The 16,085-nt window shown below is 40.8% G+C and overlaps 1 protein-coding gene across 1 annotated transcript; it reads right to left on the reverse strand.

The window, feature by feature from the left end:
• Positions 1-950: 950 nt before the first annotated feature.
• ALAS1 (5'-aminolevulinate synthase 1) lies at positions 951-13,092 on the reverse strand. The gene is made up of 11 exons (XM_051985218.1): positions 12,895-13,092; positions 11,066-11,285; positions 8,803-9,027; positions 7,810-7,959; positions 7,345-7,567; positions 5,982-6,166; positions 5,244-5,423; positions 4,719-4,883; positions 3,073-3,341; positions 1,817-1,979; positions 951-1,251 (listed from the first exon to the last, which is right to left on the reverse strand). Exons 2-11 carry the CDS (start codon positions 11,262-11,264, stop codon positions 1,091-1,093), a joined length of 1,920 nt encoding a protein of 639 aa, XP_051841178.1. The 5' UTR covers positions 11,265-11,285; positions 12,895-13,092; the 3' UTR covers positions 951-1,090.
• Between the last annotated feature and the right edge of the window lie 2,993 nt (positions 13,093-16,085).

The following is a 16,085-nucleotide window of genomic DNA, read 5'->3' on the forward strand; positions in this document are numbered from 1 at the left end:
GCAGGAGAGTGTGCTACTAACTCTTTATAGTCCCTTTGGCTGCCAGTTCAAAGGAGTGCTGTTGGAACAGGTAGGAACAAGGCTAAGAGGCTCCTGCTTCCAAGAGCTAGGGTCTTATAAGGTACACACCAAGAAGGAGGTTACTAGTCACCTATTTGGACACTCCCATTCTTTTGAATGCTCTCTGTAGCATTTTGAGTGCCTCTCTGTAGTTCTAACTGCCTCCTTCCCTTCAGACACTCATGTTCTGGTTTCTTTTTATAAAATAATCAGTCTTAGTATTTTAAAAGGCAGTCTAAAATTCTAACTCATTATACCCAAGGGACTGAGAGGTTGGTGTCTGCCTACAGTAATAGGGTCCCAATATAGAAATCGGTATCCAAATAATGATTTAAAAGAACCCAACTTCACAGATCCCTGGTTAAGAACCCTCGGTGAGATGATCTCTCAGCTTCTCTCTAGGACTGACCAACCCTTCAGCCTTCTCTTTAGGCAGTAAAAGGCCTATAATGCACACTTCCCTTCAATTTCAAGAAAACAAAGGGAATCAAGAAACTACTGAATTATTAAGTGATGGGAGGCAAGTTTAGCCTTCAGTCTCTATCTACCCTAACTACAAGTCTAACACAGCATTCAGGAATGTGCTTCAAAGGAATCTTTCAACATATTGTAAATATGAGAGTTGTCTGAACCATTACATTCTCTTCAATGTAGCAGAAGGCAATGTATTTCAAAGAGTATGGAAAAAGATCTAATGATTATTAATAATCATCTATTTTCTTATGTTTGAAGAAAATAGACAAAGATTATGACTGGCTTTTTAAACGGGGCCAGAAAAAGGTTGTTTTTTATTATTAATTAGCATAATAAGATAGATGAGAAAAAAAGGAATAACCGATCAGTCTGTGCTAACACCCAGAATACCCTCACATTATAGAATGAGACCATACTGCTTTAATAGGAATTTATTTTAAGAACTATGTTTCTACTATGGATTAAAATTTAAGATAAGTTAATTCATATATAAAGGCTACAGAGAGACAACATGGATAAGAGACTGGGTGACATCAGGTAGATATGGAGGTCAGATTCAGGCACTGACAGAAACCAGTTTGCTCATGCCCTGGAAATAGGCTCGCTCTCTCTCACTCATGACTTCAAAGTGTAGGGGTCTCCTACAGAAGTTACATTCTGCCGAGGAATGAGGCTTCAGGTCTAGCCCCACACACTTCCAAGTATCCAGCAGGTTCTCTGTGAAGGAGAGAACATTTTCAAATGAATGTTTAAAGTTCTTTAAAACCAAACCCAATTCCCTTGAGAAAAGGTTATTTTAAACCTTGGAGCTGAGACGTATGTTGAGCTCAGTTAAACATATCTGACTCCAGCACAAAAACCAAACTTTACTGGATTGTTGGGGTGTTCATGGCAGAGTCGCTTTGTAGTAGAGGCCACACTTCAACACGCTGACTCTGTATTTAGGGCCGATTCACTATTAGGTCAACATTACAGAAGCAGTGTAATGGCTGAATGTGGTACATCTAAGGGGTGTTCACAGCACAGCCAGGAGGCCTGCTGAGAAGCTTTTAAAAATCCACTGAAATGCCCCAGAAGGAACTGAAGCTTTCCCTGGCTGGTCACATCCTCTCTAGAAGGAGGCTGATCCGTTCCGGTCTGCGGAGCTGCTGAGGTAGGAGGAGGGCAGAGGCCTGCCCAGGGCTCTCCTGGCTGCTATCCCTTACACCACACTGCCTCTAAATATACACCAGGGAGTTACAAATGCAAACCATGCCAACTTCAGGGATTTCTGTGTACTCACCCAAGAAATAGTTCATCATCTGCGGGGTGTGGTGAGGGGTCGGCGCGATGCGGAGGAGCTCTTCTCCTCGGGGGACCGTGGGGTAGTTGATGGCCTGGACGTAGATATTATGTTTGCTCATGAGTTCATCACAGACCTCTGTGTTTTTCGCAGCATCTGCCACCTGGGGTTTATGACAAGAAGTCTAGAATAAGTATGTGTCTCATTTGGGGCACAGAGCCACATAGAGAGCTGCCTCCAGAACGAAGAGCTCCCAACCTCCATCAAAATCAGAGCTCATTCTAAGAAACACTGGGATACAGTCACAGAGTAAGAGAGCTTTAAGTAATAGAGAAGAAACAGTTTGCTCGGACTTCTCAGTTTCAAAGAATCACAATTTCCATGGAAATGAGAAAAGAATTATGGGCAGTGTACCTAGCACACAGTAGGGGCTTAGGAGATGCTTGCATTCATATATGTAATCTATATCAATTTGCTTACTAAATTAGGAAGGGGAATTGAGGGAAAGCAAAAATTTGGAATTAAAAAATTTAAAAAGATGTAAAAATATGTCTTTTCATGTAATTGGAAAAAATAAATTATTGAAAAAATACTTGCACTGCCTATCTCACAGGATTATTGTGAGAGAAGGGTTTTGTAAATCTCAAAATTCTACATAAATGTGAACTGTCTCCTTTTGGTATCTATTATGTAAGATATAAGAATGCTACCACTGTTTTGGTCAATCCACTGAGCAGGGCTTAAAACAGGTGAGTGTTTGTCATTAGTAATAGAAGAATTGATAAATTTTTGCAACAATGAATGTTCTTCACTGCCTTTTTGCAGAAAGTACTTGCCATAGTAGCAGACACTGATTGTTCTTCACACAGGGAGATTTATATAATTGTTGCAAAGCTAACTCAGAACTAACAGGACTGTTGTGTCCACAGAAAAGCACAGACCTATTCAGAAGTGAATTCAGCCCCAAAGTGGCCCAGGGCAGTCACGTTTATGCTCATACGCATCAGCCTCTTAAGAAAACCAGTCCCTTGGCCCCAGAAGTGTTATTTTCATTGGGAAGTCAGCCTTATTTACTTTTCCCGAAGAACATGGTGGAAAACCAGCAGCAGCAGCAGCAGAGGTGAAAGCCGTCAGCCGCCTTATGTGGTAACGGACCTCAGGATGGCCCTGAAGCGCCTGACCCCAGAACACCTGCATGCCAGAATTTTCTGGCGTACGTTCCCAAGCACAAAGCACATCTGTCAAGCTGTCGTTACCCGGATTGGAATGATGTGACTGGGGCAGTGAACCACAGGGAGCCCGGCGTCCATGAGCATCTGCCTCATGAGCTTGACGTTGCGCTGATGCTGCCGGCGAAGGGCTCGACCTTCGGCGCTCTTTAAGATGCGGACCGATTCGAGGGCCCCGGCCAAAAGCATCGGGGGGAGGGAAGTTGTGAAAATGAAGCCGGCAGCATAGGAGCGAACAGTGTCTATTAAAGAACTGGTACTGGCGATATAGCCCCCAACACAGCCAAAGGCTTTGCCTGAAGGAAAAAAGCACAAAGGGGTTAGCACCCGGGCTCTCCCAAGTCATTGGCATGTTCCTTCTACTAACTTCAGGCATTTTCCTTGTCTCTCTTCCTCCTCACCGACTTTCTCTGAAGTTCAGACTGGGACTGCCTGACTCTCAACCCCAGCGCCCAGGGTCTCAAAGCATCATTTTATTTATTTGACTCTGAATCAAACCTCCTGGGATCAGAAACACTTTCTGGGTCTGTCTAATTTTATTCATCCCAAAAGAAGGTTCTTGTCCACAGCAGCTAACTCTGCATCCTCAGAGCCTGGGACTGAAAGACATTTCCAGTGTCTTCTCTTCTAACCTTCACCCCAACAAGAATCTGTCACAAAATACCCAACAAGTGCTCCTCTCATTTGTGTAAAGAGATAACAGCCCCAAATCTGCCTCAATGCAACCCCCCACTGGACCCTCCTGGTTCTGCCACCTTCCCTACCAGATCAGTGCCAGATCCTGCCCAGGATGGGATGGGCTGGGGCAGAGGTGGGGCTGGGGGGAGAACGTGGGGGGTGGGGGGTGGGAAGGGTGTGATGGGGGTGAGGGTAGCACACTGGCCAGGGAACATTTCCTGTGTTCCCTACTGTGTCTTTTTCAAAACAGCTTATTTTCCATGTTCCCAGAACACAAATGTCTCAATCTGAGCCAAGGTGCCAATCTTATAACCACATTATTTCATTATATTTAAGGTGAGAGCCAGATAAGAGCATTAACTGTTTTAGTTTGCAGAGTTCATTTAATATCCTCTACAAGTACAAAGCTTTGATGATTAGGCTTTGCCAGATAAATGAGACCTATCAATCACAGCAGGCTAGTTAAGTCTGGTTTCTATCCAGACTTGTTCTTCAGTTCTCATTAAATCCTTTTGTATAACCTGTCTCTCAGGTTTCAGGATTAGCTACGTGCCCGCTCCATCTAGCAGAGCCCTGTCTTAACATAATAACAGTGTGTCCTGTAATTAACGTGCTTGCTTAAAATCTGGGCAGTCACATTTGGCATTAGCTACCACCATGGAGAATTCCTACTTGAGCTACCTTCATACCGACCGAGATCAAGAAGTGGCACTCTAATCACTGCCCCGATGAGGAAACGGAGGCAGGAAATTCTCACGGGAAAGCCCTAGTCCACAGAACAATTCAGCTGTTCTTGTCTGCTAATTATCCCAAAAGACTTCATGCCCCTGTCCTCCTCAATGGAATGGTAACCTAGAAACTGAGCATTTCATATCTTTCTCTTCTCCTTAGATCTTAACTTGAGTCTGTGTGCTTTTAATTTCTTTTTCATGGGGTGTGTCTCTAGGTAAAAGGCCCAACTTTGACTAGTTTTATCTTTGAGCACACATACATACCAAGGGTTCCAGAAATGATGTCCATTTTGTGCATGATTCCATCTCGATCACCGATCCCACCTCCTCGGGCACCATACAATCCCACCGCATGGACTTCATCCACAAAAGTAATGGCCCCATATTCATGGGCCACATCACACAGTTCTTCCAACGGACACACCGCTCCTGGGCACACAACAAGCAACATTTTGTGGAGCATACCAAAGAAATCTCATGAAAAGCAAGACTGACACAAGATAAATGAAACAAAATAAGCCCCAAGATACAGCAACCCTATGATTTCTAAATCTTAATTAAATGCATGGGCAGAAAATACTCAGTGCAAACATAAGCAAAGCAAATGGACTGCAAAGTTCTGCTAGAAAGCGAGACAGAAACCCCAAAGCCAAAAACCTGTCTTTCAGTGTCTGCGAGACAGAAACCCCAAAGCCAAAAACCTGTCTTTCGGTGTCTACTCCTGGTTCAATGGGGCACATTAAGGATTTCAACATATAGTCTTCACATACCAGTACCTAGAGGACTCACCATCCATTGAATGAACAGTTTCAAATGCAACAATCTTAGGGATGGATGGGTCTGATTTCTTTAGCAGCTCTCTGAGGTGGCTTACATCATTATGGCGAAATATATACTTTGGCACTCTACTGTTACGAATTCCTTGGATCATGGAAGCATGGTTCCCAGAATCAGAATAAATTTCACAGCCTGATATGACAAAACATTTATTGACATGTATCTCAAATTTATTTCATAAGTGGTTAAGATAAAACTATGCAATAAAAACAATCTCTACATTATTTGATAAGGAACTTAATGTTTGACAAAGTTTTCTTGCAGATATTTTTCGTTGTTTGACAAGTAAATTACAAGCCAACAGCAAAAAGACAGTTTATTTAGAACATTGTTTCTAGGTTTAAAATAACTAAAGCAACTTCAAATTTACAGTCAACACACCAAAAAACTCAAAGTGTCTTTGACTTTCTGGAAGTTATAAAAATAGTTTTCAAAGCAAACAAGTATAGGTTACAGAACATAGTCAAGACAATATGATCTTATGAACGTCTTTAATTTGGTTGTTACACTCAATTTCAAGTTCTAATGTGGAGCTAGAAATGTTATACGTGAGTTTGTCCCTCATGACAAGCTGTTTTTTAAAAAAGGAATGACTTTTGGAAGTTCTTTGAAATAAAGTGTTACTTGGATTTTTATTTTCACTCAGAAACATACTAAACAATAGTCCATCCAATAGAATAATTTTTTTACCTGGCATCATCTTGGCCAAAGTGAAGAGAGTGGAATCATTAGCAACAAAACAGGATGAAAACAGTAAAGCTGCATCTTTGCCGTGGAGGTCAGCCAATTCTTGTTCTAAATCAACATGAAACTTACTAGTTCCAGAAATATTTCTAGTACCACCTGCTCCAGCACCATGTTGTTTTAATGTTTCCCTGTGTAACACATACATGAAAGAAGATATTCTTTTAAGAACAAATTTCTTCTAGAGGTTACCAAAAGGAACAACAAATATTTTTGTGCCAGACAGCAAGCGTGAAGTGCTAATTTAAGGATTAACCAAATAATTCTTTCCCAGAAGTACACTTATTTTCAAAATCTGCTCAGACTCACAAGCTGAAATGTAATGAATAGAATTTGATTTGGAGTTCAAGTCCTCTGAAATGTAGCCATTTAGTTTTATAAGCCTGATCTCATGATAAACTACATTATATAAGATTATAGAGTTGGAAGCTTAGAGTCCATCTAGTCCAAGGGACTCATTTTGGAATTAAGGTTGAAAGAGGTTAAGGGATTTATCCAGAGTCACAAAGTTAATAAGTATATGAGGTAAGCTCCAGAAGTGCTTACCTTGAAATTAGGGAGCACACAGTGAATTAAGTTTCCTTAGCATAGTAAAGGTTAGATTTATAGTCAAGAGATTATGTTTATGACTAATATGAAAATATGGTTAAAATGATTATACATGTATAAATCTATATTAGACTGCTTGCTATCTTAGAGAGGGAAAAATCTGGAACTTAAAATCTTACAAAAATGAATGCTGAACTCTATATTTTCACATGATAGAGAATTGTGAAACTGATTCAAAGATTAAGCCTATCAACCTGGGTGTTATAGTGTTCATGTTAAACAACTGAACTGAGCATATTTTATGTAGCACCTACTGCCTCACAAACAGATTTTTATCTATTTATAATATTTTGACCAAAATTCCACAGCTAAAAATTTTGCAGCAAAATGGTTAATTTCTACTACAGATACTTTGCTCACTAAGAATCTGAGAATATATACTTTCTAAGATATTTTGTCAAAATAGAGAGCTTAAGTTAAAAAAACTATACAAGACTTTATAATGGAAATTATCTTGCCTGCAATAGCTTACAGAGTTTAATCTTTATTTATAATGCAATAGCTATACATATGTGTGTTTAGGCAAACAGATTTTTAAAATATATTTGAGATTAAGCACTAAATATGCCACCAAATTATTGGTTCAGAATACAATTCACATGTTTTAAACAAAAGATCAAGTCCCAAATGTCCATTTCCCTTTAAGAGATTCCCAATAATATATCCACTGGCATAAATGATCCTTCTATAGTCTACTTACATGACTGCCCCACACACCCGAGGATGACGACTCATTCCTAGGTAATCGTTGCTACACCAGACAGACACCTGTTTTTTAGTAACAAGAGAGTCCGTGTAGTCATCTGCCATTGGGAATATGTGTGCCCTCCGATTCACAGTTTTAAATACTCGGTAAGTATGATCACTTTTTTTCTCATCAATTTTTTTCTCAAAGAAACGATCATATTGAAAAGTGGAAACAGCTAAAAATGAAAAAAGAGAGCCATTTTATTCCTAAATTAGTTATTAACAGCACCTGTTTACATAAACAATGGTAACTTTGGACTTGTGAATCTTAACAGATTGAAAAATTTAAGTTTTGATGTGACTTGTTTAGGAGCTATGTTAGGTTCCAGACAAACTACAAAACTGCAAAAGTAAAGCTTAAAAAAAAAAAGAAGAAGAAGAAGAAAAAGGTTTTTGGTGGTAGTGGTTTAAAACTTACATTTTGGCAAGTTGTCCTGAAGGAGATGGGATACTCTTTCTGGTCTTTGCTTTTGCATGAGATCCTGAAAGTTCTTTAGCAAACCACTCTGGTTTTCTCTCCCCGTCTTGAGATTGATCACAGTAGGATTAACTGGAGTTTGAGCAACTTCTTCATGAGAAGGAATAAAATAAAACAAATCTGATATAAAATCCTTGTTTTATAGCACTTCTGAAATACAGAATTTTCTTTCTAACACAGAAAAATACAGAATTTGCTTTCTAATATAGAAAATGGTAGGCAAAGAAAGAACAATTATGGCTATTTTTAAGATTCTGACTTCTTTTATTTTCTAATCTATATGTCTTTCCCACAATAATCTTTCACAAAGATGAAAGCACAAGATACCAGGAATTAAGATGTCAAGAAAATTCCAATTTTCTTTACTCAAAATTCAGGTCAATGTAGACTACCTGTTATCTAAGGTTTTCTAATGCCCTCTAAGAGTTCATCCAGACCCATAAGCATAATCAACTAAGAGTCATATAGCTGGTTCAATGAGGCAAGCTGGGTTGACCTATGTCAATAATCTAACAATACCATCATCAGTTTTCACTTCTTCCACTAAAATGGTTGGGGGTAAGGGAAAATACTACTGTCTATCAGTAGTTATTCTCAATTACAAAATATTTATAGAAATGAGTTGTTGTAAATATTGAGAATTCCTCAAAGCTCCTATATTTCTTTTTTTTTTTTTCTTTAGGGGAAAATATTTTATTTTTTGTTTTATTTCTTGTTTAGTTCTTTTTTATGAGGTTTCATTCAGTGACACAGCAGTTAACATTGAGAACAGCTCCCACATTTCTTAATGGAATCCATTAACTATAGTCATGATGTGCTTCCTTCTGGCCTTCCAACAGAAGCATTTGAAACATACTTATCAAGCTAATAGAGTCCTAAGGTTCAAGAGGAAAAGTTACAAGAGCAATTCATTCTATGTGATGACTTGCTTACCTTTCCTCACCGCCTGCATTTCCTGTACATCCTCTTGTAGTTCTAAACTGGCCTTACGAAAGACGTTGCTAGTTCCTTGGTTCATCTGAGCCGCGAGAAAAGGGCATTTACTGGCAGTTCCCTGACTCGCAGCAGAGGATGGGTGCCCAGAGGGAAGCTGGGATCCGCCAGTGGTCTGCTGAGAACCATCAGCATGCTGGACTACAGTTTTGGAAGTTTTGTCCTCTGGGGAAAGATGGAGAAATTAAAGTACCAAACTAACTACACAAGAAAACGACTCAGTTTTTTTGTCTCACTGCTTCATAATATTTGTATTATGACACATATATAGTTAAAATTTTATACTAGCAGTGCCTAACTAAAAATATCTGACAATCAATTAGAAAAAGGCTAAACAAATTGTAGTATGTAAAAAATATAATAGGATATGAATGTACCCTAAACAATAATGAATATATGAAGAAAATAGTAACTATGAAGAAGTATGGGAAGATTTATATGAAAGTCTTTTAAATAAATAAACTGAATAAAAATAAACTGAGAAAACAATACACAAGTGATTATGACACTGTAAATGGAAAGAAAAAGACCTGGATGACTAATTTTGACTCCATGAGAAAAAGATCTGAATCTTGGCTCCACGTAAGATATGAGAAAATGCATTTCTCCATGTCTTTTTTGCGAATATTGGGCATTATGGGTACAAACACTCAACAAATATATCAAACCTTTCCAATATGTTGGTTAGTTTTGCTGGACTGTCTTCCCTTGCCACCCTTCCTCCCTCCCCCCTGGGATGATCCTGTAGGAAAGTAAGGGAAGAAGGATATATTTGGAAATGAGTATGTAAAAATGCAGTCAAAATGTGTGTTTACCTAAGAGAATAACATACTTGTGCTTTTTTAGTTTATAGTTCTGTTATACAAATTTCTATTAATCTCTCCATTAAGTGATACATTCCGATTGCTTTTTGCATTCATTGAATTCTTGACTATAAATCCAAAATAATTAATCTTAGGCAATCAAGAATTTGTGACCTGAATTACTCCATTAACTGATAAGGGATATATTCTATTTGCTTTTTGCATTCATTTCATTCTTGACTGTGAGTCCAAAGTAATTAGTCTTAGGCAATCGAGAGTTTGTGATCTGGATTATTTCCAATATCAATTTTACCCAAAAATGTTCAACAGATTTCACTAAGGGGTACACCCACTTAAGTAACTAAAACTTTTAAGTTTCCTCTCTCTTGATCTAAGAAATCATCACTTCATACAACCAAATCTCAACAAATAAATCTGTTGTTTCTTTGAAAGGATAAACTATTTAACAGAGCTAACATAGAACAAAAAAGACCTTAAGACTATTTTTACTAAATGAAGTTCAAAAGGTTAATTCAGGAAACTATATTATAAATAAGTTTTATAATAGAGATTCACCAGCTATCTCCTTATTTCAGTGCTCCAAAGCTCCCTTAAAACAGTTGGCTGGTAATTATGTTTCTAAAACGAATGACCTCCCTTTCCCCTTGAGCTAATAGATCACCTTTCCTTCCAGAAATGCTCTTCCTCATTGATGCTGGAACACCCCAATGAGTCACAGCCTCGCCTTTTCTATAGTTTGTAACAAGTGTTTCACTATTGCTTTTCTTTTCCAATTTCATACTAGGAAGGAATCTTCAAATTTATGTCAGCACAGATATCTACGTGACTGTTGATAGGTGAAAAAAAAAAAAGCAACAGTCTACACACATTATCACATTTTCTCCCTAAATGATTCCACATAAAAGTCTACACTGTGGATATACAACTAGGAAAACCCTAAAATGTAAAGACTTTATGGGACTATAAGTAGACCTGAAAAGGTTTTTATTCTGAATCTCTTCTAATCACAATCAGGCCAATATAAAAATTCTATTTTCTTTCTTCCTTTCTTTCTTTTTTAAGAAATAAAGTGATACAAAGGTGAATGAAATAAGGACAAATAAAAATTATGATAGAAACTTCATACTCAGAACTGCAATTTTAAAAGCTAAATGATGACAAACTTGGCAAATGTTTAAAAAAGTTGTAACAAGATTAAAACTTAGCATTTATGTAAATTTTAAACATGAAGTGTCCCATAATAATGTTCTTCTAAAACACAAATGCCTAAAGATTATAAACACAAAGTACAACATGTAACAAACAAAACATTATAACGGCTTTGGGTTTAGTCACAGACATGGTAATAATTCATAGATAATAAATAAACCAGTATTTACTCTCATTGGTTGGAGGTGTTTCTTTTACTTGCTGGAAGTGAGATGGTGAAGTGCTCATAGTGCGAGAAGCAGGTTTGGATCCGATTTCCATCATTTTGGGGCAATTCTGGGCATAGAAGAGCAGAGACTTGCCAGCTTTCTGGAGAAAGGTTTGGGGCACTCTTGACAAGAATGGGCAACGTCGAACAATGGTCTCCATTTTGAGAAAAAAGACAGGATCCTGTAAAATGATTGATTGTGAATACCATCACCACATATCAGTAAATTTCGAGTACCATTAGACCATCACCTAGGACCTTTCTTTCAAGGCCACAAGAGCTGAGGAACATTAACATACAAAGAGAAACTATCTAGTTCCAAAGTTTTCAAATGTAACAAGTCTGGGAATATATTTTATACTTTAAGTAGATGAAGCCCTACTTAGGCAATGGCCTAGCAATGCATGATAATTAGCAGGAAAAATCAAATATAAATTAAGACACTGTTTGCAGAGTCAGATATTTTCAGAGAATGGCTGGGGGGCCCGGGGGGGGGGGAGAGAAAGGGGGGAAGAGACTAAAGGCTATTATTAATTTGAACAAAATACTTCTGTAGTCTGTATTTTCCCCGATCTCACAGTCGTTTCAAGGTCTCCCCATCAAGGCCTGGGGAAAGAAATCCGTTAAGAGTCCTTGGGAAAAGGGGCTTTCCTGAGGCCTCCCAGCCTGCTCCTTGTTGGGAAAACTAGGCCAATGTCGTTGCTTGTAGCCCTATTAAAGGAAATGGCATTGCCTTTCAGTGGCATATATCCTGCTAAAAAATGTCTGAGGGGGATGCCCACAGAGTAAGGGAAGTATGAGTCTGGCTTCCTTAAGTAAATCCACGGAAAACAGTAAATGGGAGTTTGGGGAAGGAGATGGAAAATAAATGGGCTATCTATGAGGGGGTCTGGAGGGGGGAGCAAATAGGGATGGGGTGGGGGCTCAGATACACAGGAGTCCTAGAGAGCCAAGATGAAGGGTTCTGAATAAAGAGACCCCAGAGTTGGGGAAGATTATAAAGGGAGAACAGCATTAAAAGCATTGGTCTGGAGAAAATGAAACAGGAAAAGGTCCTGAGCAGGAGAATAAAGGAACTTGAAGAGGGCTTCTGGGGAAGAAGGGCAAAGTCTGACAGAAGGGAAACAGGAATAAAGCAGGGTCCTGGAGGAAAGGCAGAACCCCAGGTGGTGGCCTAATGTTGTTCCGGGGAGGGGGAGCGGCAAACAAGGGATTGTCAAATTCGAGAGGCAGAGATAAAGGAGGATCCTGGAGGGGAGGAGGGAATCAGAGTTCTGGGGACAATAACAGCAGTCAGATACGTTGGAGTTCTGGGACGACGGTCAAGGGGAAATTGGGATCGAACTGGGCTAACCCCGGGGGGAGAGGGAAAAGCGGCGCTGGGGAAGGCTGGGGTTTCACGAGGAAGTGATGGGTGAGAAGAGGGTCCTGGGCGGGATCCTGGAGGAGCAAGGGCAGGAGTCCTGGGCCAGCGGAACAGGGGCAATTAGAGGTTGTGGGGAAAAGGGCAGGATCATGGAGGAGACAGTGGAACGCGGATAAAGGGAAGTCCTGGGGACGGCTGCAATGGAACACGGATCATCGGAGGTGCGGGGTCTGAGGACGGCAGTGGAACACGGATAATGGGGGATCCGGGCAGGATCTGGGAGAGGCAGTGGAACACGGATAATGGGAGGTCTGCCGAAGGTCGGCAGTGGAACACGCAGAATGGGGGCTCCCGGCCCGGGAGGGAAATTCGGGATCAGCTCTGCGGAGGGGCAGGCTCCGAGGGGAAGCCGCTCCGGCCCTCACCTGAACAGTCTCGAGGATGTGTCGTCGTCGGCGGTGGAGCTGGGACTTGGTGGCCGGAGGGACTAAGGTCACTTCTCTGGTTTCTGGTTAGAGAAGGCACCTAAGGCCGCCCAAACCTCTCAATTTATAGAGCGAGAGGGCCCAGCGCGCAGGCGCAACTCTGCTTTTCTTTTTTTGCTTTTTTTTTTCTCCTCCCGTGCCACTACTCCGCACTACTCCGCACCTTCCTTACGCGCTCCTTCCGGCGCAGGCGCAGTCAAGCGTCCGCCGCTCATGCGTCAGAACCTGCCCCCTTCTGCACCCCCCCTCCCCCCCTCTCCGGAAATCGCTCTCCCAACTCTGAGGAAGGCTGGATGGGAACGAGGCTGGAGGATTTAACTCTTTAGCTTCCGGACCACGGTCCCAGAGCAGAGCCCCCTAGGGGCCACGGGGCACCTTGGAGCCTATTCCTTCTCTTGCCTGGCTCTCCCTCCTCTACCCGCGCCGGAATTCTAAGCATCGCGCCCACCCTGGGCTTATTCCTGCTCCCAGCTCTCCCGGGGGAGAGCCCCATGGGAGACGCTTGAATGTTACAGATCGGGAAAGTACAGTTCCGAGGAAGGAGATAGTTGGCCGGGATGAGCAGGAGGCGCGGGCAGAGACGGGCATCTCTCCAGTCTGTCAGTTAAGAGGCATTTATTACCCGCCTGGCGTTGTGCTAAAGGCTGGAGACACCAAGAGAAGCAAAGGTCCTCAAGGAGCGTGCAGTCTAAAGGGAGACAAGAAGCAAGCCAAGGGATACGCTCCAAGTTATAGACAGAATAAGTAGGAAGTAATTAACTGAGGAAGGCGCGCGAGTTAAGAGATTAAGAAGTTAGGAGAAAAAATAAGGGGAAACGGCGCGGCCACTGACTTTCATTTAGCGTTCATTTATTAGGCACCAGCAGGGTCCAACGCAGAGAGAGAGGAGCGGGAATCAGGGACCTTGTTTGTGGTTCATTGGTTTTCAGCTGTGTCCGACTGGGCAGAGATACTGCAGGGCTGGGTCGTTTCCTTCTCCAGCGGTTGTGGCAAACAAGATTAAGTGACTCGGCCAGGGCCACACAATGGGGACGTGTCTAAGGTTAGATTGGAACTCACCAAGATGACTCTGACTTCAGGCTGGACACATTCTCCACTGCAGCAAACTCGGTTCTGAGACTAAACGAGGACAGTTAACTCACTGCTTATGGCCTTGGAAGTCGTTCCTCTGAACCAGAATTTCCTCTGACATAAAATGAGGATGACAGTATTTGCATGATTGATCTTCCAGAGCTTTATAGAGCATCGTAAAAATGGGGGTTATTATTGGAAAGTAGTGAAGAGACCCTGGAACATCCAGTGGATCTGTTGAGGTTTAAAAGAAAACCCCAAAAGGTTGGGATTGCAGACAGTGTCGCCAGTCCTCCTTGTGGAGGAAGCTGTGGATGTGCCATCCTTGGAGATGTTGTAATTCGCAGTGTAGTAAGGTATACCCACATCAAGTTCACCAAGCGTCCATTTCCCGAAGGGCAACAGAGAAAACTTCCTGAGCTTGGAATCAAGAGGCCAAGGTTTTCTCTACAGCTCCGTGGCATTGGATCTTCTGTAAGAGAAGGCGGGATCTCGAAGGCCCTGTCCAGTCTGACATTCTGCGTCCCAAGGTTCCTCTCAGTTCTCACATTTTATGTTCTGGATTATTTTGTCATTCTATGTAGTTACGTGATGCTAAGGCAACCCGGACATTTAAATGAAATCCTGATGATACAAATCAGATGACTCTAATGTCTAAAGAGACAAAGTAATGCCTCCATTGAGCTCAGGCTCTTAAAGAATAGGAAAAAAGATGGAAAGGAGGTATACAAAAGTGAGGACCAAGCAGAAGACAGAGCTGGTCCAGTAAGAATGTTGTCACACAACTCTGAGATATCACTACACACCTGTCAGATTGGCTAGAGTGACAGGGAAAGATAATGATGAATGTTGGAGGGGATGCGGGAAAACAGGGACACTGATACATTGTTGGTGGAATTGTGAACACATCCAGCCATTCTGGAGAGCAATTTGGAATTATGCTCAAAAAGTTATCAAACTGTGCATACCCTTTGATCCAGCAGTGTTACTACTGGGCTTATACCCCAAAGAGATACTAAAGAAGGGAAAGGGACCTGTATGTGCCAAAATGTTTGTGGCAGCCCTGTTTGTAGTGGCTAGAAGCTGGAAAATGAATGGATGCCCATCAATTGGAGAATGTTTGGGTAAATTGTGGTATATGAATGTTATGGAATATTATTGTTCTGTAAGGAATGACCAGCAGGATGAATACAGAAAGGCTTGGAGAGACTTACATGAACTGATGCTGAGTGAAATGAGCAGAACCAGGAGATCATTATATACCTCAACAATGATACTGTTTGAGGATGTATTCTGATGGAAGTGGATCTCTTCGATAAAGAGAACCTTAATTGATCAAAGATGGACAGAAACAGCTACACCCAGAGAAAGAACACTGGGAAATGAATATAAACTGCTTGCATTTTTGTTTTTCTTCCTGGGTTATTTATACCTTCTGAATCCAATTCTCCCTGTGCAACAAGAAAACTGTTCGGTTCTGCACACATATATTGTATCTAGTATATACTGTAACCCATTCAACATGTAAAGGACTGCTTGCCATCTGGGGGAAGGGGTGGAGGGAGGGAGGGGAAAAATTGGAACAGAAGTGAATGTAAGGGATAATGCTGTAAAAATTACCCTGGCATGTGTTCTATCAATAAAAATTTATTAAAAAATAAATAAATAAATAAATAAAAATAAGCTGTTAAAATATATATATATATATATATATATATATATATATATATATGGAAGGATTTCAAAGTTTCCTTCTGTTGCACAAAAAAAAAAAAAAAAAAAAGAATGCTGTCACAAAGTGAGTCTAAAATGCTAGCCAAATTTACTAAAAGCAAAGGGAAGGACACTGCAGGCAAGAAGAGGAAGAAACAGGGAATAGAGAGGCTATTTTGGAAGAGATGGGGCAATAATAATAGCTAGAAAGAAAGCAGAAGTGTACATAACAACTAATGATTTCTGCTTCTATTTTCTTAATTGTAGAACCTGCTCTTTAAACGGGGGAAAAAAAACCTCATCATTACTGGAAAAAAGTCCAAAAGGGGAAAAAAGAGATGATTAGG

Source organism: Antechinus flavipes, chromosome 1, assembly GCF_016432865.1.
Source record: "Antechinus flavipes isolate AdamAnt ecotype Samford, QLD, Australia chromosome 1, AdamAnt_v2, whole genome shotgun sequence".
NCBI classification, from domain to species: domain Eukaryota; kingdom Metazoa; phylum Chordata; class Mammalia; order Dasyuromorphia; family Dasyuridae; genus Antechinus; species Antechinus flavipes.